The sequence below is a fragment of the Oncorhynchus mykiss genome, chromosome 10 (assembly GCF_057628025.1).
Source record: "Oncorhynchus mykiss isolate SJ-2025 chromosome 10, ASM5762802v1, whole genome shotgun sequence".
NCBI classification, from domain to species: domain Eukaryota; kingdom Metazoa; phylum Chordata; class Actinopteri; order Salmoniformes; family Salmonidae; genus Oncorhynchus; species Oncorhynchus mykiss.
In genome coordinates this window covers 52,876,741-52,900,899 of record NC_143031.1, presented here as the reverse complement: position 1 = coordinate 52,900,899, position 24,159 = coordinate 52,876,741, and the positions used below count along the sequence as shown (strand labels likewise).

The window sequence follows — 24,159 nt, the reverse complement described above, 5'->3', positions numbered from 1 at the left end:
TTGTTTTACTGTGGATATAGATACCTTTGTACCTGTTTCCTCCAGCATCTTCACAAGGTCCTTTGCTGTTGTTCTGGGATTGATTTGCACTTTTCGCACCAAAGTACATTAATCTCTAGGAGACAGAACGTGTCTCCTTCCTGAGCGGTGTGATGGCTGCGTGGTCCCATGGTGTTTATACTTGCGTACTATTGTTTGTACAGATGAGCGTGGTACCTTCAGGTGTTTGGAAATTGCTCCCAAGGATGAACCAGACTTGTGGAGGTCTACAATTTTTTTCTGAGGTCTTGGCTGATTTATTTTGATTTTCCCATGATGTCAAGCAAAGAGGCACTGAGTTTGAAGGTAGGCCTTGAAATACATCCACAGGTACACCTCCAATTGACTCAAATGATGTCAATTAGCCTAACACAAGCTTCTAAAGCCATGACATCATTTTCTGGAATTTTCCAAGCTGTTTAAAGGCACAAAGGCACAGTCAACTTAGTGTATGTAATCTTCTGACCCTCTGGAATTGTGATACAGTGAATTATAAGTGAAATAATCTGTAAACAATTGTTGGAAACATTACTTGTGTCATGCACAAAGTAGATGTCCTAACCGACTTGCCAAAACTGTAGTTTGTTAACAAGAAATTTGTGGAGTGGTTGAAAAACAATATTTAATTACTCCAACCTAAGTGTATGTAAACTTCAACTGTATATAGGCTAGTGTTCCATCAACAGCTGTTGATCAGACAAGGTTGTTGCTTGAAATACATTTCCGTTGGCAGCAGGGGACTCCCTTACCCACAAACTGCTGTCGTCTGATGCTGAGGATGATGACATCAGTAGTTCAAAGACATACCGGTATCTGCCAAAATAAAGGAAACAGTTGAGTAAATTTAAGGATACAAAGTATACTGAAAGCAGATGCTTCCACACAGGTGTGGTTCGAGTTAATTAAGCAATTAACATCCCATCATGCTTAGGGTCATGTATAGAAAGGCCCAGTTTCCCATTATTTTGGCTACCATGGATAGAATAAGAGATCTCAGCCACTTTGAAAGAAGGGTCTCAAAGGGACATAGAGTGTGTAAAGGGTTGTGTGACGGTGTGTGTGTGTCAGTCACCAGATCTGAACCCGATTGGGAGAATCTGGTGCGGTGCCTCAGCGTTTTCTACTACCATCAACAAAATACCAAATTATGGAATTTCTTGTGAAAGAATGGTGTCACATATTCTTTCCTATATTAGATCGGACATTTATGTATATCCTCTAATTAAAATAAAAAAAACTCACCAAAACATGAATATTCAAACAAATCTTATCTTGGAACAGGTTATAAATAATTGTCTTTATTGTAATCTTCTGAACTGCGTTCAGTACACAGACCTTGCATTGTTGAAGTGGATAGAACAATTACATCAACAGAATGATAAACACAACAAGATAAGACATTATAGTAAGACAAAAATAAGTTTTGGTGGTGTAAACGGTCTGTTATTCCACTATAAATAATCAATATCCAGCAGCATCATTGCCCATCGTACCAGTGCAACACTCCGAAGGATAATCAATGATCATCATTAGCCATGCATGAATACAGTGCAAAATTCTGCACTGACTGGCATTTCCCAAAACGTGTCATATGCGGAGCTTAACACAATGCAAACACAACATGATAGATTTTCTGGCTGAGCCACAGTGGCACGTCACATTCTTCTCGCCCTAAAATCAGTCTGCAAAGAGATAAAATGCCCTTGGATGGGTATTGCACACATAGCATGGATAGGCTACAGCAAAGAATTCTCTATCATTTGCAGAACATATTTTGGGGGGGATATCCAGCTCTTGTACAAAGACGTTGGATGTGCATCTTTTTCCATACAGAAAAACAACTAAGCAGGTCAGAGACATAACATGAGCACTGTAAAAAATATCTGAGGAGGAGAAATTAGGTAAAACTGACAAAGCAGAGAGACTATTGCTATTTGTAAGAGATTCAAGACAATCTGTTCTGTTGTCTTCCTTTATTAAGAGACTAAGACTAAGCCACAGGAACAGAGACTAAATATACATTATCATTCTAATCCTGCTTTAAGGCTGAATTCACATACAGCTCCCCAACCATACTTGTAGCCTGGTCCCATACTGTATGTGAGGTAGCCAACTCTTCTTTCTTGTCATGCCAAACATAATGTATCATCGCATGGCAATGATAGAAGAGTTGGTTACAGCACAAACATTTCTACTCAACTGGCTCTCCCTCTATAATAGAATATTGCACAATGGACTTGAAACTAGGTATAATAACATCCTGGTATTTTTTTTTTTACAGAAATTACAATATCGGTAAGTACTATTCAGACAGCCTTAGACTTCTGTGTCTGCTGTCTAGTTCACATCTTTGTATCCCTGCTTTAGAATGTACACCATCACTGTCAAGGAATCATGGGTATCCAGAGTAAATGTCAAAAAGAAAGAACAAGTAAAACTCTGGTACCAACTTGGGTAAATATTTGGGGAGGGAATAAGATAATACTTTAGTGGGTCACCATTCCTCTATATAATGTTTCACATTTTATAGTTCATTATTTACTTCCACAAATCATCATGCAACAAGTAGTTGCTGACCCCTTCAAGCAGCACTTTTCACATGGATATATAAAAATAAAATAAAATACAAAAAAAGAAGCAATAAACATACATCAAAAAGTGCATTTGTACATTTTCTTTACAGCATAACATACTCACTGTACAATCATTTGATTATATACTGACATTATTATTACAAGTTCTGAATACACAGGACATGGTGGTGTTATAAATCCATTGTGCCAATTATAATGAGGATTACGACGTAGCATAGTTTGAGTCAGAAATCTTTCCATAGCAATATAGTCTATTGGAAAAAAGATTTGCATTGCCTTGTGACACAGAGAAGCTTGGCTAAACATAGCTGTGTGTATGGTTGTGCATGTGTGTGTGTGTGCGTGTGTGTATCTATGTCTGTGCATGAGTGTTAGCATATGGTCTATGTGCAAATAATGTGCATTGAAGCGAACAGAGCTCAGACCATTCCAGTGCAGAGGCACAAAAACTGCCCAGCCATTATCTCAAGTACCTTGCAACAATGGTTTTCACAACACACATGTGCCTGTCAGACTGCCAGAATGCAAAACAACAGAATAGAACAGTAATTGAATTTCTCTAGAAGAGAAGGAGTCGACATTCTTTTTAACAAGCAAAAACAAGCAGTTTACGCTTTTTGTCTTGGGTCCAAATGGTGACACCATTTGATTTGCAGGAAAGCACACATTGTCTACCACAGAATTGGCTATTGCAATTACACAAACAAACAAAAAATAAGTCACTCCTTAAGTTCAGCCATCAAGTCCCCCTCATGTCAAGAAAAACACTGTATTATCTTCTGTTGAGGGGGCTGCAGTCCAGTAAAAAGATCCACTATGTTTTAGAGTCCAGTTCTGGAATGTTCTCCCAATCAACTACAACACAGCATGGTTACAATAGAAACATAATGTTGAGTGCCAATGTTTGGGAAGTAGACCCACACCCTCTCTCACTCTCCTCATCTGAAATGCATTCTGATTATGGGGCTGTGTCCAGATTCTCAACACTTCTCCAAAAGTGTGCACAGTCTTGCATACTACCCTGTCAGGGAGTTCACATTCTCAAGTCCACTTATGTCCATCCATCTTTGATTTAATTTACAAAATGAAACCTGCCATATTCTGTGGTCCACATCCAGAATAGTCAGGGTGGTGGGCTTACCCAAAAGATCCTGGGAAGACTATGACATCACAGGAAATGGAGACAAATGACGACATATTGTTATGGATCTTCTGGCTGTCTTTCTGCCATGTCTGGTGTATACTCTTTTAGAGAGAACACTGTCCAGTGATTTGAAACCCCTGGAACTCTGTTCCAAGACCAATTCTGTGATCCAATGGGACTCAGTTCCATTGCAAACAGCCAAAGGAGAGGGAGGGATATTTTCAGAGAAGTTTCTTTAGTCCAGACCTCCCCCAGCCCTGAAGTCCTCTTCTCATGTCTCATGTTCACCACATGTCCATATTTCAACCTTTTTGTCCAGGCACAGTGTTTGTGCAATTGTCCTTTGGGATGTCTTTGGGTTTCAGTGGAAATGTATAAGGACAGGAGAAGTGTAGCCTTGCGGGTGGAAACAAACTGAGACAGTCCTGTCCCATCTCGGACCAAGAGGTTTGTGTATCCTTAACCTTCGTAAATAGGACAGGAGTTGAGCTCTTGGATGCAGTGCAGTGTGGGTTGTTGGGATTGTCCCCCACCAGCTACTGTACATCTCCTCTTCATTCCATAGAGACACATGCTTTATACTGTAGTTACTATATTGGGTATCTGTTTGTTTGTGTATAGTTCTTTTACACAGTATTGTTGGATAATAAAGGTTAAATACTGTAAACAAATTGGATTACTGTAAGGACATTTTAAACTAAAATGACTTATAGTAAGGGAGGGGAAACTATAATTTGTGGTCTTAAGTTATTGTCCTTTTTTAATAAAAATATAAAACCTTGCAAAAAAAATGTAATGTACTCTTCGTCTTATCGCTCTGCTATGACTTTGTATTTGAGCACCAGGTATGTAGCCAGTCTGAGGACCAGGAAGAACACACCCAGAACCAGGAAGTCCACATAGAGCTTAGCATCCTCCACGTCCAGTAGCTGTAGAACCTCCTCGGGCTTCTGGAACTTACACACCACCCCAGGACACTCCAGCTCCGAACGATTCATCCCATAGATGGATAGGATCACCCCCTCAAAGCCATACCTGGTAGGAGAAGTGGAGAAGGAGAAGTTGAATGAGTAACACAAACACTTACACCTTGCACAGAGTAACATAATGAGCAGGTTTACCAGATTGTTGGAGTGCATTCCACATAACCCAAGCTGGAAGACACAGCATAATATCCTCTCAACACATTATGATATTCTCTAATTGGTTAATTGAATGTCCTGCACTTGAGCACGAAGGTAGCAAAGGAAAGGATTCAAAGGATTTTATAGCCCCAACAAAGCAGACTCACCTGACATAGGACACATAGGAGCTCCATTGCAGGTACTTGGGGATGGTGTCAAAGTTGACAAAGAATCCAGAGAACAGGAGCACTGGGATGGCTGTGACTGGGCCCACGAAGGTCGCCACCTGGAGAGAGGGAAGTTCAGTTATTCACAAAACAACACCACAACTCCTCTGAAGAGTGGGAAAGTGAGTGAGTCAGTGTGCAGGAGCAGACTGCTATATCATTTTGAAATTATAAAACAGGAATATCTGCTGTGCTGCGCAGGCCAATTGGTTGTGCGTGGTAGTACCGGTCTGTAAACGGCTGACCCACAGTACCTGTAAGGAGGTGGAGGCGGCCCCAATGAGGAGGCCTAGGGACTGGGCTACCAGGGCGGTAGAGGTGGACAAGGCCATGAAGAGCAGGTACCGCACTGCTTCAGGAGGCTGCTCTGTCATCCAGTACACTATACTGCAGTACATGATGGGACAGATCACCTGGGGGGGAGGGAGAGGGGAGACATGGGAGCAAGAGAGTGAGAGAGTGAGGGAGCAAGAGAGAAACACACACAGAGATAGATTGAATGTAGTTGTCTCATGGAAAGCGACCATATAGTATTATTTTCTCTTGCTTTATTCTTTTCTCTTGTAAAGAAAAATAAATCAAAGTCAACTTAGCCACACAGCTCACCTGGAAGGGTATGTCCGCCATGGTTTTGGCCAGGAAGTAGGCTTTCAGGCTGTACCAGTAGTTGAGATGTTCCCTCAGAAACACTGACATCTCCAGAGGAACTGTGAAACACATAAACCGCGTATGAGTACAATACATTTCTTGTTAATAGTACAACAACTAGTGTGGTCTCAGATCTGTTTGTGCTGTCTTACCAACTCATATGGACATATCATAAAGTAGACCATGGGACCATTAGGCAAGACAGCACAAACAGATCTGAGACCAGATTGCAAGAACATGTTCACAAGGTAACATTGTTCCACCCTCCCCATGTTCTCGCTGTCTCTTACAGGTGAGGACGGTGGGCATCAGGGCAGCGAACATGAGGAAGAGCATGGAGAAGAAGAGGAAGCCAGTGTTGTTGAAGACCTTGCTGGCATCATTGCCAATGTTGAGATAGAGCAGACCGATCAGAATTCCTATACATATGTGGGACATCACTCTGAGGTGGGTTAACACCTGCGAACACACACACAAAAGCATGCCTCAATTTAGTACGCAACATAATCAAATCAAATTTTATTTGTCACATACACATGGTTAGCAGATGTTAATGCGAGTGTAGCGAAATGCTTGTGCTTCTAGTTCCGACAATGCAGTAATAACCAACGAGTAATCTAACCTAACAATTCCAAAACTACTACCTTATACACACAAGTGTTAAGTGATGAACAATATGTACATAAAGATATATGAATGAGTGATGGTACAGAACGGCATAGGCAAGATGCAGTAGATGGTATCGAGTACAGAATATACATATGAGATGAGTAATGTAGGGTATGTAAACATATAAAAGTGGTATTGTTTAAAGTGGCTAGTGATACATGTATTACATAAAGATGGCAAGATGCAGTAGATGGTATAGAGTACAGTATATGAGATGAGTAATGTAGGGTATGTAAACATTATATTAAGTGGCATTGTTTAAAGTGGCTAGTGATACATTTTTTACATCCATTTTTCCATTACTAAAGTGGCTGGAGTTGAGTCAGTATGTTGGCAGCAGCCACTCAATGTTAGTGGTGGCTGTTTAACAGTGATGGCCTTGAGATAGAAGCAGTTTTTCAGTCTCTCGGTCGCTGCTTTGATGCACCTGTACTGACCTCGCCTTCTGGATGATAGCAGGGTGAACAGGCAGTGGCTCGGGTTGTTGTTGTCCTTGATGATCTTTATGGCCTACTTGCTTGTACTTGCTGTTCACTCACCCACACAATGTATTGATTCACCCGTTCATTTTATTTTTAAGTTTACTAATTCATTTCAGACACACACAATGCAAGTCAATATTAAGATTATTATTATTAAGTGAATTGTTTACCGTATCCCTGCATATCGTTAATAGTGTTCTTCTGAACAGAACGCAGAACTGTGACCAGGTACTGGTGGCAAAGCTGTGTTTCTCCATCGTTCCTGTGTACTGTGTATCCTGTGGACAGACATAGAGAGTACAGGACATAGGACACAATTAGATCCTTTACACAGTTGGAGTTGAAAAGACATGCAATGAGTGAATAGGTAAAAACGTATGGGTATTGACTGAGTGAGTGACTCCTGAGTGATCTCATCACGCTGCATGACTGTGTGCTGCAGGTCAGTGTGGGACTGTGATGGTGAGTGATTCCTGTCGGTCAGTGTGCCAACACTCACGCTGTGACTGTTAGAGTGGCCAGATGAGGCTGGGTCACTCTTGTCGCTGGAGTTCTTCTTGCCCTCTTCTGAGCAGAGTCCTCCCTGCACAGCCTCAAACAGCACAGAGTTCAGGTCCCCATACTCCCCAGAGGCCACCTCAATAACTAGAGACAGGGGACACAGAGGAAAAACAAAGAACAGAGGACAGAGTGAGTTAGTAAACTAAGAAGAAGAACCTTGATCCACTAAAAAGGACCTTGAAAAATGTTTGCATTGTCACACTCATGCAAGAATACATGCACTCACGCACACACACAGGATCTTATGCTGACTTACTAAAGTCTGCAGGGTTGTGGTAGGTAGGACAGTGAAGGCCCAGGTTCTTCAGGTAAGGGATGAGGTAAGGGACAGTGCCATGGTATATACACTGGCCCTGACTTAGGATGTAAAGCTAAAGAAGGAAACACAGAGACATTCACAGTATTATTTACATATCTTTGTCTGATGTAATATCAGACTCTGAATTATACATGACTAATGCCTTTATGTATTATGCATGCTAATGCTTTGACATAACAACTGAGCTCGAAATATGGTCTAGAGCCTTCAAACTCAACTCTAGACCTTGAAGCCAGCTCCACTGCATTTTTTTCATTGTTCCCCTCTAATCAGAGACTGATTTAGACCTGGGACAACAGGTGTGTGCAATTAATTATCAGGTAGAACAGAAAACCAGCAGGCTACGGACATCATAACCAACAGTATAGACCTCACTTTCATTACGACAGTTAAAATAATGTTAGGCTAATGACAAAGCATATGGCAGTCAGTCCTAGATACTGTACAATAACATACATACTGTTGAATGGCATAAAAGCTTGAATTTAGTTACCTTATCAAACATCTCAAAGAGCTTGGCGCTGGGCTGGTGGATGGTGCAGATGATTGTCCTCCCTCCCTGAGCCAAGGACTTCATGAGAGAGACCACCTGGAAACAGGATGCGCTGTCCAGACCACTGAGAGAGAGAGATGACAAACGTTAGCTTGTGCTTGTTGGGACAGCACCAAGGGGGACAGCAGCGCAGCAACAAAGCAGATTCCCACCCAACATCATTGTTAGGCAGTATTTCCTCTGTGTCAGTGTGTACCAGGTGTGTCAGTATACCAGGTGTGTACCTACCTGGTAGGCTCATCAAAGAACATGACAGGGGGATTGTTGACCAGCTCCTGGGCGATGGCCAGTCTCTTGCACTGCCCACCAGACAGAGAGATGGTGCGGGTCTGGGCACACTCCTGCAGTCCCAGGGCCGTCAGGATCTCATCTACCTGGTGGTCAGACACATAAACATACACTACTATAAACATTTGAACGTTAAGATTTCCAGGCAATGTCTTTCTAGACGATACGGTGTTGCCCTGTAAACCTGGGATGTTATATGTACAGTATATACAGTATTGTAGAGCAGCCCAGACCCCAAAGTGACTCTTCTTATCAACTGTATGCAAGAAATTCCTCTGTGTTGTCATTATCTCTCCAACCCCCATTGTCTCACCTCTGAGAAGCAGGAGTTGCATCCTGTAGGTCTGATATCTGATTGGAGTTTAAGTAATAGTATTGGTCAACAACTCATTCATTGTCTGTCTCTCTTATTTGTTCCAGACCAACTGTGGTGACACACACATTCTCTCTCTCTCTCTCTTTCTATGTCTCTTCCATGAGCTACGGGCCATGGCATTATTTCTCCCTCACTCTCTGATCATGCCTAGAATAATGTTATAATTCCTTTTACAAAGTAATTAAAAACACACACAATATTACCCCACTACAGTAAATGGTGACGTGTGTGGACACCTGCTTGTCAAACTTCTCATTACAAAATCATGGGCTGATATAAGCCTCCACTCTTCTGGAAAGGCTTTCCACTAGATGTTGGAACATTGCTGCTGGGACTTGCTTCTATTCAGCCACAAGAGCATTCATAAGGTCGGGCATTGTTGTGCGATTAGGCCTGCCTCGCAGTCGGCGTTCCAATTCATCCCAAAGTTGTTTGATGAGGTTGGCGTCTGTGCAGGCCTGTCAAGTTCTTCCACACCGAACTCGAGAAACCATTTCTTTATGGACCTCGCTTTGTGCACAGGGGCATTGTCCTGCTGAAACAGGAAAGGGCCTTCCCCAAACTGTTACCACAAAGTTGGAAGCACAGAATCGTCTAACATGTAATTGTATGCTGTAGTGTTAAGATTTCCCTTCCCTGGAACCCAGGGGCCTAGCCCGAACCATGAAAAACATGCAATATATTGGCATAAATAAGAACAAATCTAAGATGTTAATTCTAGAGCTTGTTGAATTTTTACTCGGGAAAACAGCAAACTATGATACCACTGTGAAGTGGACATAAGAGCTCAAAATAGAGCACTTGCAATCAGAACTCCAGGCATGTAATTTCTACTTGACATGCAGAGAGATTCATTATAACAGAGCACAATAGGCACCAAAGTGATTTGTCTGTTTCAGATACAGTCCAACCTATGGGTGTGGTGTGTGCATCCATGCTGCTCTCTGGTGTGCGAGGGGACCAAGCTACCTAAATATTTTTCCACTGCAGTAACTGGGACAGATACAGAGGTTAATCCCAAACAGCCCACAAAGTTTTATTGTGATATCTGTAAAAGGGAAGGGCGTATGGTCAGGTGCTGTTGGAACGTAGGCAGAGGAAATCCTCCTGCACATTTTTGACAGCCTGCCGGCCATCAGAGTAGGGAAAGGGAGATACCTATTCAGTTGTCCAACAATGTATTCAACTGAAATGTGTCTTCCGCATTTAACCCAACCCCTCTGAATCAGAGAGGTGCGGGCTGCCTTAATCAACATCCACGTCTTCGATGCCCGGGGAACAGTGGGTTAACTGCTTTGCTCAGGGACAGAACAACATATTTTTACCTTGTTTGGTAGACCATCTAGATTCTACTTTCAGCATAGGTTAGATTTGGAGCTTTCTCCTAAAACGTTGGATGCTGATTAGAATAAATTCTTATTTTCAATGACGGCCTAGGTGGGTCAACTGCCTGTTCAGGGGCAGACCGACAGATTTGTACCTTGTCAGCTCAGGGATTTGAACTTGCAACCTTCCGGTTACTAGTCCAACGCTCTAACCACTAGGCTACCCTGCCTCCCCCTTAAAAGAGATGGGTGGGGCTAAAGCTTAAAAGGGTGTGATGCTGAATGGGTGTAGACAAAGAAGAGCTCTCCAGTCGGTACCAAAACGTTCAAAGGCCATTTTCTCAAAAGTGAGGTTACAAGTTGATCAACTTTCAAAGCAGAATTACTTACCCATTGTTCCTCAACGTGAATCGAGGTGTCTAGAATAATGCCTTGTAATGCTTGTTAATGCTTTGTGACTTAATCTTATGCTTTGTATAATGTTATCATCCCTTTTACAAAGTAATTAAATACATTTATTGACCTTTCTGTTACTGCAACTCAGCTATTGTCTCTTGCATATTGTTAAATCATCTTTATGGAGTCAGATACACCTTTTAATAGGACAATTGCACAGTCTTATCATGAGTCACATGATGAAATCACCAACAAATTATCATGGTCCAAACACACCAAGACAGTCGTAAAAAGATTTGGCATGGTACCCCAGATCCTCAAAAAGTTGTACAGCTGCACCATCGAGAGCATCCTGACCGGTTGCATCACCGTCTGGTATGGCAACTGCTCAGCATCCGACCGTAAGGCACTACAGAGGGTAGTGCGTAAGCCCCAGTACATCACTGGGGCCACGTTTCCTGCCATCCAGGACCTAAATTTCACCAGAGCGTCAAGTCTAGGTCCAAAAGGCTCTTTAAAACCTTTTTGGGATAGGGGGCAGCATTTTCACTTTTGGATGAATAGCATGCCCAGAGTGAACTGCCTCCTACTCTGTCCCAGATGCTAACATATGCATATTAGTATTGGTATTGGATAGAAAACACTCTGAAGTTTCTAAAACTGTTTGAATGATGTCTGTGAGTACAACATAACTCATATGGCAGGAGAAAACCTGAGAAAAATCCAACCAGGAAGTGGGACATCTGAGGTTTGTAGTTTTTCAAAGCTTGGCCTACCGAGTACACATTGAGATATGGATAAAGTTGCACTTCCTATGGCTTCCACTAGATGTCAACCGTCTTTAGAAACTTGAATGAGGATTCTACTATAAAGGAGGGGCTCAATGAGACCTCTTTGAGTCAGTGGTCTGGCAGAGTGCCTTGGTCTCATGACGCTCGCTCCCGACAGAGTTACCTCTCGTTCCAGTGCTTTTCTTCAGACAAAGGAATTCTCCAGTTGGAACATTATTGATGTTTTATGTTAAAAACATCCTAAAGATTGATTCCATATATCATTTGACATGTTTCTAAAGGACTGTAATGGAACTTTTTGAGTTTTTGTCTGGACGAAGTGCCTGCGCCTCATGAAGATGGATTACTGGGCTGAATGCGCTAACAACAAGTGGCTATTTGGACATAAATGATGGACTTTATGGAACAAATCAGTCATTTATTGTCGAACTGGGATTCCTGGGAGTGCCTTCTGATCATCAAAGATAATGTAATATTTATGGTGTTATTTCTAACTTTGTTGACTCCAAAATGACGGATATTCCTCTGGCTGTTTTGGGTTCTGAGCGCCGTTCTTAGATTATGCTTTTTCCGTAAAGTTTAAAAAAAATCTGACACAGTGGTTGCATTAAGGAGAAGTCTAACTTTAATTCTGTGAATAACAGTTGTATCTTTTATCAATGTTTATTATGAGTATTTCTGCAAAATCACTGGATGTTTTGTTATGAAAACATTACTGTACGTAACGTGCCAATGTAAACTGAGATTTTTGGATATAAATATGCACATTATCGAACAAAACATACATGTATTCTGTAACATGATGTCCTATGAGTGTCATCTGGTGAAGATTATCAAAGGTTAGTGATGGATTTTATCTATATTTCTGCTTTTTGTGACTCCTATCTTTGGCTGGAAAAATGGCTGTGGGTTTTTTTGGCTTGGCTATGACCTAACATAATCATATGTTGTGCTTTCACTGTAAAGCATTTTTTAAATCGGACATGATGGGTAGATTAACAAGATGTTTATATTTCATTTGCTGCATTGGACTTGTTAATGTGTGAAAGGTACATATTTCAAAAAAATATTTTTGAATTTCTCCTTTTCAGCGGAATGTTGTCGAGCTGCCCTAGAAAGGTTTTAACAGCCATAAGCCTGCTGAACAATTAATCAAATGGCCACCCAGATTATTTACATTAACCCCCCCCCCCTTTGTTTTTAAACTGCTGCTACTTGCTGTTGATTATCTATCCATAGTTACTTTACCCCTACCTAAATTATCTCGACTAACCTGTACCCTCGCACATTGGCTCAGTACCGGTACACCCTGTATATAGCCTCGGTATTGTTATCTTATTGTGTTACTTTTTATTTTATTTTTTACTTTAGTTTATTTAGTAAATATTTTCTTAACTCTATTTCTTGAACTGTATTGTTGGTTAAGGGCTTGTAAGTAAGCATTTCACGGTAAGGTCTACAGCTGTTGTATTCGGCGCATGTGACAACATTTTATTTGATGTGAGGTATTTATAATATTATATATCAAATATTATCCCACTACAGTATATTAAGTCAAACTCACCAATTCCTTTTTCACTTCCATGCTCTCTTTCATCTTCAGATTGGCAGCCACCTAATATAAGAGAGACATAACATGAGAAAATGAACCCTAGAAGGGTCAGGTCCATGCCAACCACCTTATCCAACAACATTATCTATTCATCTAACAGTGACCTCACCATCATGGTCTCCATGGAAGTAATAAGGTTACCTCACCATCATGGCCTCCCGCGTGGTGTGGCATGGCAGCAGCATGTTTAACTGTGATCTCATCATCATAGCCTACATATGTGAGGTGACATCACCATCATGGCCTACATGTCTAACAGAAGGGTGAGCTCACCATCATGACCTCCTGTGTGGTAAGGTGTGGCAGCAGCATAACTAACTATGACCTCACCATCATCTCTGTGGTGATCTCACCATCAACCTGACTAACAAGCAAGGTGACCTCACCATCATGGCCTCCCGCGTGGTGAGGTTTGGCAGCAGCATGTCGTCCTGCATGATGTAACAAGACATCTTCCTGAAGCTACGCAAATCCCTCGGCCGCCCGTTCACCCGGATCTGACCCTTCATCCCCGTCTCTCTGTTACACAAACATAGAAACAAACAATAAATGAGTGACACTTGCATCTGATCTGAGTGATCAGAGACTGTTTTATTCAATATGGTCTTCCTGCATCTTGGCCACTTTCTCAGATCAGAGAAAGTCCATGGTTTCCTATCTCAGTACAGTAGTGTAGGACTGCTATGCAACAGTTCCCCCCGATCCTGTTCTCACCTGGACCAAGCCCATTCTGACCCGTCTCACCTGTACCCAGCCAGGATGTTCATCAGAGTGGACTTGCCAGCCCCTGACGGCCCCATGATGCCGATGAGCTCCCTGCTACAGAACCTTCCTGACAGACACTTTAACAGGGCCTTGTAACCTGGGACGGGAAAAACAACAGTCAGTAACCAACAACAACAGGCTCCAAACACTTGAGCAGGGCTTTGCAACCTGAGGGACAAGAAACAAAGCAACACTATGCAACACTCTCACAATCCATACCGACTCTACACCGCAGGTCTGGGATGATCCACACATTCGCAGTCTGTCAGGATTGGAAACTCACAGGATAAAGCTTGTTTAAAACTATCCTTCTCATGTGTATCTGTGTTGAGGGATCGAAGTTCTACCATGAGTGTGTTAAGCATCAATCAGAGTCCAAATTGTGTATGCCTACGCACATCAATGTTCTAGAATGTTGGACCGTTGGCTTTCATACTTTCGAATTCTCAGCGTTGCTCAACCTATTTCTTAAACTGTCAACACATTCAAATGAATAGAAGATGCATACACAGAACCGCGTTGGTTGGGAAAGTTGGGAAGGCGCGCGTTCTGTGGACTGTGATTTATGCTTTAGAAATGTTCATACACACCCGAGGGCATGGGGTTTAATAAAAGAGAGGTGATCAGATGGTAAACAAGTGAAAGGTTGAGAGGGAGGGATGGAAACAGTGAAATGTAAAAGGGATAAGGGGATAGAAAAGGAGGGAAGGGAGACAGAGGGTGATTAAACCAATAAGGAGAGGTATGGGAGGAGACATCAGGATTAAGACTGGAACAGACAGGGAGATTGAAAGGGGGGATAGAGAGATGGATCGATGAAGAGCGAGGAATATGACATCCCCAGAGCTTTGGCCAACGGTGCCACAGAGTGCATTAAAGCATATGGCTGTCTGTCAGTTTCACTGCCTATACTGTTCTGGAACTCTCTCACTAGCAACATACATTGAGAGAGTATTACATTAATTCAGAGAGCAACAGTAGTACACAAGGTATGTCTGTCATCAGTCTATACAGCATTGTGGAGCCCTCTCACACTGAGCATCTATAACAAAAACACAACAAAATACAATATACAGAGTGCTTGTTCACATATCATTGGTCACAGTTACAGGCTTTGGTTTTTCCATTTATATTTAGACGTTGGACGTTAGCACATGGGGCACACAGATTGGTTTCACCTCGTTAGTCAGTATGTGTTACACCGGCGCTCGTTTGTCATCTCATTAGTGGGAAGGTGTTTTACCTGTGCTGTCCCAGGGCTCCTGTTGTCTTGAGAGATGTGGAGGTTTAACACCTTTTAGTTTGCTCTCCCTAATTGATTTCTAGACAGACAATCTTTTGTCTGATCTTCCCTGTTTCTGTTTTGCTCCACTTTTTGGTTTGCTTCCTGTCTTAAGTTTGGTGTGTTTTTTTTGTTTTGTTTGCCTCTTGGTCAAATTTAGTGGGCGCTAATGGTGGGTGTCTTTCTGGTCCCAGTTGATGTTGCTAGTCAACTTTCAGTGGACACCCCTGTGAGTGTCTTTTAGAACCCCTCCTAAAACCCCACCTTTTTTGTTTTGGTTGTTTTCAGTGACTCTGTTAGTTCCCCTTTCTGTTTGAGCGACAATTCATTTTTTTCTTGCTTGGGAAGAGTTACATATCAGCACAATACATTGGCATAGATGCAATATGCATTCCTTGCTCTGATGGAAAAGTAGTGATCAGACCCTGACCCAAATAGCTTAAGAACACCTGCTCTTTCCATGACAGACTGACCAAATGAATCTAGGCGAAAGCTATGATCGCCTTTTATTGTCGTTTATTAAATACACAGTGCCTTGCAAAAGTATTCATCCCCTTTGCGTTTTTCTGATTTTGTTGCATTACAACCTGTAATTTAAATAGATTTTTATTTGGATTCCATGTAATGAACATACACAAAATAGTCCAAATTTGTGAAGTGAAAAAAAAAAAACTTGTTTCACAAAATACAAAAAAAACAACAACTGAAAAGTGGTATATGCATATGTATTCACCCCCTTTGCTATGTATGAAGCCCCTAAATAAGATCTGGTGCAACAAATTACCTTCAGAAGTCACATACTTAGTTTAAAAAAAGTCCACCTTCCAGCAGGACAATGACCCTAAGCATACTGCTTAGCAACACTCGAGTGGTTTAAGGGGAAACATTTAAATGTCTTGGAATGGCCTAGTCAAAGCCAAGACCTCAATCCAATTGATCATCTGTGGAATGACTTAAAGTTTGCTGTACACCAGTGGAACCCATCCAACTTGAAGGAGCTGAAGCATGTTTTGGCCATATGTACCAAGCTTATAGAGACATACCCCAAGAGACTTGCAGCTGTAATTGCTGCAAAAGGTGGCTCTAACAAAGTATTGACTTTGGGGGGGGTGAATAGTTATGCACCCTCAAGTTTTCAATTTTTTGTCTTATTTCTTGTTTGTTTCACAATTTAAAATGATTTTGCATCTTCAAAGTGGTAGGCAATCCTGTGTAAATAAAATGGCCTCAATTTTTTTTTTTTTTTAATTACAGTTTGTAAGGCAACAAAATAGGAAAAATGCCAAGGGGGGTGAATACCTTCGTAAACCACTGTACTTCAGTCAGTGTAGATGAAGGGGAGGAGACTGGTTAATTAAAGAAGGATTTTTTTAGCCTTGAGACAATTGAGACATTGATTGGGTATGTAATGCCATTAAAAAATGTAAGTGCCTTTGACTGGGGTATGGTACTGTAAAAGGGGCCAGGAGCACCGATTTGTGTCAAGAACTGCAACGCTGGTGCACGCTTTGGGAAGCATTGGAGTCAACATGGACCAGCTCGCTGTGGAATGCTTTCGACACCTTGTAGAGTCCATGGCCCCAACAAATTGAGGCTGTTCTGAGGGCAAAATGGTGGGGTGGGTGGTGCAACTCAATACATCCACTGGACTCGTCTCCAGCCGCTAATGTGAGAATACAATATGTCTGGCAATGCGATACGATACATCCACTTATAATGACACCAACTGAGTGCTAACAATGCCCTATCAAGTCATTGCTACCCGGCTCACCCCCTCCTCACCAGCCAAATAGACAGAGTGAGTCTGAGTCCCAGGTATCTTTACTGAACGCTCTCCTGCCTGTCTATCTTCTGCCTCCGTCTCTCTCTCCTTTATCTCTATCCTGCCCCTTTCTCTATCCTGCCTCTCTCTCCTTTATCTCTATCCTGCCTCTCTCTCTCAAGTTGTCCTGTTGGAAGGTGAACAATCACCCCAGTCTGAGGTCCTGAGTGATCTGGAGCAGGTTTTCATCCAGGAACTATCTCTGTACTTTGCTCCATTCATCTTTCCCTTGAACTTGACAAGTCTCCAAGTATCTGCCGCTGAAAATAATCCCCACAGCATGATGCTGCCACCACCATGCTTCCCCGTAGGGATGGTATTGGCTAGGTGATGAGCGGTGCCTGGTTTCCTCCAGACGAAATGCTTGGCATTCAGGCCAAAGAGTTCAATCTAGGTTTCATCAGACCAGAGAATCTTGTATCTCATGGTCTGACAGCCCTTTCGGTTCCTTTTGTCAAACTCCAAGTGGGCTGTCATGTGCCTTTTACTGAGGAGTGGCTTCTGTCTGACCACTATACAATAAAGGCCTGATTGGTGGAGTGCTACAGAGATGGTTGTCCTTCGGGAAGCTTCTCCCATCTCTACAGAAGAACTCTGAAGCTCTGTCAGAGTGACCATCGGGTTCGTGGCCTCCTCCCTGACCAAGGCCCTTCTCCCCTGATTGCTCAGTTTGGCTGGGCGGCAAGCTTTAGGAAGAGTCTTGGTGGTTCCAAACTTCTTCCGTTTAAGAATGATGGAGGCCACTGTGTTCTTGGGAACCTTCAATGCTGCAGAAATGTTTTGGTACCCTTCCCCAGATCTGTGCCTCGACACAATTCTGTCTCGACCTCATGGCTTGGTTTTTGCTCTGACATGCACTGTCAACTGTGGGGCCTTATATAGAGAGGTGTGTGCCTTTCCAAATCATGTTCAATCAATTGAATTTCCCACAGTTGGTCTCCAATCAAGTTGCAGAAACATCTCAAGGATGATATGCATCTGAGCTCAAACAGGATGCACCTGAGCTCAGTTTGTAGTCCCATAGCAAAGGGTCTGAATACTTATGTAAATAAGGTATTTCTGTTTTTTATTTTTTATAAATGTGGTAACATTTATAAAAACCTGTTTTTTGCTTTTTCATTATGGGTTATTTTGTGTAGATTGACGAGGGGAGAAAATGCATTTAATTGTCACATCTTCTCCGGCACTCAGCGTCACCGGTCTCCTAACCACCGGTCCTGGCAACCCATCTTTACGCACACCTGCGTCACACCTGGACTTCATTACTCCCTGATTACTTGCCCTTTATATAGCTCTCTTTTGTTATCAGTTTTGGTTAGGCATTATTGGTTATGTTTTTTTGTCGGATGTTTGTCTTGTATCGTTCTATGTTCGTTAATATTAAACTCACTAACTGCACCTGATTCCTGACTCCCTGCGTCAACATTACAGAATACTGCCTCACCAAATGGAAGCAGCAGTTAATGACGACATCTCCCAAATGGTCAGCGAACAGGGACACCTACTTTGCCAACATCATGACCAGCTGGCACAACTGGATGAGGTCCTGCACGTTCTTCAACGTCTCGACAATTCACTAGAGGCGTCACCTCAAACAAGCGGAGGACAAGTCGACCCAGTGAGCCTGCACCCCAGCCCATCCAACAGTCCGCCCAGGTCAGCGATGCCCGTTTGTCCCTTCCCTCTATTCCACTCATCAGATGGGAGCCCCCACCACGGAGAGGTCCAAGGTTGCCACGGTTATTTTCCTGCTGACCGGACAGACATTGGAGTGGATTATGGCCATCTGGGAGAGAGGAGGAGCTGGGATCCTAAGAGGGGTTCATGGCTCTGTTCACAGGGGGTCCACTGGAGGGCAGAGAGGAGGGGGAGCGCCTACGCTAACTACAGCAGGATGACCACAGCGCAGTACGTGCTCAGTCAGAGCCTGAACCCATGTAGGTAGGGGCCACACGCCTCCCCGCGGCTGAGCAACGCCATCAGAGACAGTTAGGGCTATGTCCTTATTGTGGCCAGGAGGGGAACCAGCTTCTACGGTGTCCGGTACGTCTCAACCCGGAATCCACGAGAGCAGAGGGACGGCCCTGTGATTATCCGTCTCCTGGGTTAGGCATGAGTACTCCATCACTTTGCGGCAAATCTTTTTTTGTATCGATTTCACTAGCTGGCTGTCCCTCATCTATTGTTTCTTCAGCTCTAGTACATTCCCATGCAGCAGGCAATTTTATTGACCAGGCCCTTGCCTCCTACCTGCACATCACCTCATACAAGGTCTCCTCTCCATTTCCAGTCCAAGCGTTGGACATGCGACCATTGGGACCCAACACTATTACGCACATCACAGCTTCACTCACCCTCACCGTGGGACCCAGGCACCAGGAAAGCCTTTCTTTCCTCATCACCTCCGCACCTGTGCACAACGTCATCCTTCGCCTTCCGTGGATCCAACTCCATAATCCCACCCTCTCCTGGTCAGAGAGGAGGATTACCGCCTGGGGTCCAGGATGCCGGAGGACCTGCTTTTCCGCACCCTGTAGTTCAACGTCGGTGGAGGGCCCTGTGAGTGTCTGCCAGCCCAGTCCTCCCGTATCAATGGCCACGTGTTTTGGGACGTAGATGTGGACATCCGACAGGCTCTGGAGAGGGAACCCACTCCTGCCACCTGCCTTCCGGAGCGCATCTACGCCCCCCATTGGGGTCAGAGATCGGGTGCTGACCTTGGCACACATATCCCTCACCATTGGACTCCCAGGTATCACCAGCACCACTCAATACCTTTCTAAGAAATACTGGTGGCCCACTTTGGCGCAGGACGATGCTGTGTCAACTCATGTCAACACATGTTCAGTGTGTACATGTAACAGTATGACTTCAGACCGTCCCCTCGCCCATACCCGGGCGCGAACCAGGGACCTTCTGCACACATCAACAACAGTCACCCACGAAGCATCGTTACCCATCGCTCCACAAAAGCCACGGCCCTTGCAGAGCAAGGGGAACTACTACTTCAAGGTCTCAGAGCAAGTGACGTCACTGATTGAAACGCTACTTAGCGCGCACCGCTAACTAAGCTAGCCGTTTCACATCCGTTACATACACATTTTAAATCTCCTTGGCACGCTTCAGCAGGTAAAGTCTTTCACCTTCCCTGGTCTCATCTTTCCATTGATTTTGTCACTGATCTCCCCTCCGCTGATGGGTTCACCATCATTTTGGTGGTTATGGACAGATTCTCAAAATCATGCCGTTTCATCCCTCTCTCTGGTCACCCTACCACTCTCTAGGTCGTCGAGGCACTGTTCCAGCAGGTCTTCCAGCACTATGGCCTTCCGGGGAATATCGTCTTCAATCATGGCCCTCAATTCACATCCCATGTATGGAGTGCTTTCATGGAGAAGCTGGGGGTCACGGTCAGCCTCACTTCCGGGTACCGGCCTCAATCTAATGGGCAGGTGGAGCGGATTAACCAGGAGCTGGGGAGGTTCCGGATGATTCACTGCCAGGACCGGCAGTAGGAGTGGGCCCGATTCCTTCCTTGGAATGATACGCCTAGAATTCAACCCCTTGGGTTGTGCCGTGGCGGAGATCTTTGTGGGCTATACTCGGCCTTGTCTCAGGATGGTAAGTTGGTGGTTGAAGATATCCCTCTAGTGGTGTGGGGGCTGTGCTTTGGCAAAGTTGGTGGGGTTATATCCTTCCTGTTTGGCCCTGTCCGGGGGTGTCCTCAGATGGGGCCACAGTGTCTCCTGACCCCTCCTGCCTCAGCCTCCAGTATTTATGCTGCAGTAGTTTATTTATCGGGGGGCTAGGGTCAGTTTGTTACAGTGCCTTGCGAAAGTATTCGGCCCCCTTGAACTTTGTGACCTTTTGCCACATTTCAGGCTTCAAACATAAAGATATAAAACTGTATTTTTTTTGTGAAGAATCAACAACAAGTGGGACACAATCATGAAGTGGAACGACATTTATTGGATATTTCAAACTTTTTTAACAGATCAAAAACTGAAAAATTGGGCGTGCAAAATTATTCAGCCCCTTTACTTTCAGTGCAGCAAACTCTCTCCAGAAGTTCAGTGAGGATCTCTGAATGATCCAATGTTGACCTAAATGACTAATGATGATACATACAATCCACCTGTGTGTAATCAAGTCTCCGTATAAATGCACCTGCACTGTGATAGTCTCAGAGGTCCGTCAAAAGCGCAGAGAGCATCATGAAGAACAAGGAACACACCAGGCAGGTCCGAGATACTGTTGTGAAGAAGTTTAAAGCCGGATTTGGATACAAAAAGATTTCCCAAGCTTTAAACATCCCAAGGAGCACTGTGCAAGCGATAATATTGAAATGGAAGGAGTATCAGACCACTGCAAATCTACCAAGACCTGGCCGTCCCTCTAAACTTTCAGCTCATACAAGGAGAAGACTGATCAGAGATGCAGCCAAGAGGCCCATGATCACTCTGGATGAACTGCAGAGATCTACAGCTCAGTTGTATATTGCACAAATCTGGCCTTTATGGAAGAGTGGCAAGAAGAAAGCCATTTCTTAAAGATATCCATAAAAAGTGTCGTTTAAAGTTTGCCACAAGCCACCTGGGAGACACACCAAACATGTGGAAGAAGGTGCTCTGGTCAGATGAAACCAAAATTGAACTTTTTGGCAACAATGCAAAACGTTATGTTTGGCGTAAAAGCAACACAGCTCATCACCCTGAACACACCATGCCCACTGTCAAACATGGTGGTGGCAGCATCATGGTTTGGGCCTGCTTTTCTTCAGCAGGGACAGGGAAGATGGTTAAAATTGATGGGAAGATGGATGGAGCCAAATACAGGACCATTCTGGAAGAAAACCTGATGGAGTCTGCAAAAGACCTGAGACTGGGACGGAGATTTGTCTTCCAACAAGACAATGATCCAAAACATAAAGCAAAATCTACAATGGAATGGTTCAAAAATAAACATATCCAGGTGTTAGAATGGCCAAGTCAAAGTCCAGACCTGAATCCAATCGAGAATCTGTGGAAAGAACTGAAAACTGCTGTTCACAAATGCTCTCCATCCAACCTCACTGAGCTCAAGCTGTTTTGCAAGGAGGAATGGGAAAAAATGTCAGTTTCTCGATGTGCAAAACTGATAGAGACATACCCCAAGCGACTTACAGCTGTAATCGCAGCAAAAGGTGGCGCTACAAAGTATTAACTTAAGGGGGCTGAATAGTTTTGCACGCCCAATTTTTCAGTTTTTGATCTGTTAAAAAAGTTTGAAATATCCAATAAATGTCGTTCCACTTCATGATTGTGTCCCACTTGTTGTTGATTCTTCACAAAAAAATACAGTTTTATATCTTTATGTTTGAAGCCTGAAATGTGGCAAAAAGGTCGCAAAGTTCAAGGGGGCCGAATACTTTTGCAAGGCACTGTATATCTGGAGTTCTTCTCCTGTCCTATTCGGTGTCCTGTGTAAATTTAAGCGTGCTCTCTCTAATTCTCTCTTTCTTTCTCTCTCTCGGAGGACCTGAGCCCTAGGACCATGCCTCAGGACTACCTGACATGATGACTCCTTGCTGTCCTCAGTCCACCTGGCCGTGCTGCTGCTCCAGTTTCAGCTGTTCTGCCTTATTATTATTTGTCCATGCTAGTAATTTATGAACATTTGAACATCTTGGCCATGTTCTGTTATAATCTCCACCCGGCACAGCCAGAAGAGGACTGGCCACCCCACATAGCCTGGTTCCTCTCTAGGTTTCTTCCTAGGTTTTGGCCTTTCTAGGGAGTTTTTCTTGTTGTTTGGGGTTTTAGGCTGGGTTTCTGTACAGCACTTTGAGATATCAGCTGATGTACGAAGGGCTATATAAATACATTTTATTTTATTTTATTTGAATTCATGGCAACATTCCTCCACCGGGCTGACTTCCTTCCAGTGTGTTCTAGCCAGCCCTGGCTCCGTGGACTCCGAGCCAGACCGAAGCTCCTGCGGTGGACGAGTGGTTATGGCATGCAGAAGAGGTATGGAACAATGCCCACGTGAGACAGCGTGCCGTCCTCCATCAGAAAGAGCAAGGGATCACCACCACAGTGACGCTCCCGTGTTCCATCCTGGTGATCGCGTCTGGCTCTCCACCAAATAAAACACAATTTTATTGGTCAATTACACATGGTTATCAGATGTTAATGCGAGTGTAGCAAAATGCTGGTGCTTCTAGTTCCAACAGTGTAGTAATATCTAACAATTCCCAACAACTATCTAATACACACAAATCGAAAGGAGTGAATGAGAATATGTACATATGAGTATATAGATGAGCGATGGTTGAGTGGCATAGGCAAGGTGCTGTAGATGGTATAAAATGCAGTATATACAGTGGGGCAAAAAAGTATTTAGTCAGCCACCAATTGTGCCATTCTCCCACTTAAAAAGATGAGGCCTGTAATTTTCATCATAGGTACACTTCAACTATGACAGACAAAATGATAATTTCCAGAAAATCACATTGTAGGATTTTTAATGAATTTGGTAGCATTTGGTAAATAACAAAAGTGTATCTGAATACTGTTATATACCCTTTGTTGGCAATAACAGAGGTCAAACGGTTTCTGTAAGTCTTCACAAGGTTTTCACACACTGTTGCTGGTATTTTGGCCCATTCCTCCATGCAGATCTCCTATAGAGCAGTGATGTTTTGGGGCTGTTGCTGGGCAACACGGACTTTCAACTCCCTCCAAAGATTTTCTATGGGGTTGAGATCTGGAGACTGGCTAGGCCACTCCAGGACCTTGAAATGCTTCTTACGAAGCCACTCCTTCGTTGCCCGGGCGGTGTGTTTGGGATCATTGTCATGCTGAAAGACCCAGACACGTTTCATCTTCAATGCCCTTGCTGATGGAAGGAGGTTTTTTCTCAAAATCTCACGATACATGGCCCCATTCATTGTTTCCTTTACACGGATCAGTCGTCCTAGTCCCTTTGCAGAAAACCAGCACCAAAGCATGATGCTTCCATGCTTCACAGTAGGTATGGTGTTCTTTGGGTGCAACTAGGGCATTCTTTGTCCTCCAAACACGACGAGTTGAGTTTTTACCAAAAAGTTCTATTTTGATTTCATCTTGCTATATGACATTCTCCCAATCTTCTTCTGGATC

The 24,159-nt window shown here is 43.5% G+C and overlaps 1 protein-coding gene across 2 annotated transcripts in view; it reads right to left on the bottom strand.

Moving 5' to 3' along the window:
* Nucleotides 1–1,321: 1,321 nt before the first annotated feature.
* Nucleotides 1,322–24,159, bottom strand: part of abcg4a (ATP binding cassette subfamily G member 4a) — a 42,937-nt gene continuing 20,099 nt past the window's right edge. The window contains exons 3-15 of one of the 2 annotated variants that reach the window (XM_021619008.3): nucleotides 13,893–14,010; nucleotides 13,535–13,667; nucleotides 13,101–13,151; nucleotides 8,589–8,734; nucleotides 8,301–8,424; nucleotides 7,745–7,859; nucleotides 7,427–7,572; nucleotides 7,098–7,205; nucleotides 6,067–6,235; nucleotides 5,735–5,835; nucleotides 5,383–5,541; nucleotides 5,069–5,187; nucleotides 1,322–4,812 (exon numbers count right to left, since the gene is read on the bottom strand). In XM_021619008.3, coding sequence (XP_021474683.2) covers nucleotides 4,587–4,812; nucleotides 5,069–5,187; nucleotides 5,383–5,541; nucleotides 5,735–5,835; nucleotides 6,067–6,235; nucleotides 7,098–7,205; nucleotides 7,427–7,572; nucleotides 7,745–7,859; nucleotides 8,301–8,424; nucleotides 8,589–8,734; nucleotides 13,101–13,151; nucleotides 13,535–13,667; nucleotides 13,893–14,010 — 1,715 coding nt within the window. In that variant the 3' untranslated portion in view covers nucleotides 1,322–4,586. Of the gene's footprint in view, nucleotides 4,813–5,068; nucleotides 5,188–5,382; nucleotides 5,542–5,734; nucleotides 5,836–6,066; nucleotides 6,236–7,097; nucleotides 7,206–7,426; nucleotides 7,573–7,744; nucleotides 7,860–8,300; nucleotides 8,425–8,588; nucleotides 8,735–13,100; nucleotides 13,152–13,294; nucleotides 13,314–13,534; nucleotides 13,668–13,892; nucleotides 14,011–24,159 lie in introns of those variants that run through there. The other variant, XM_090187098.1, reaches the window with a different exon arrangement.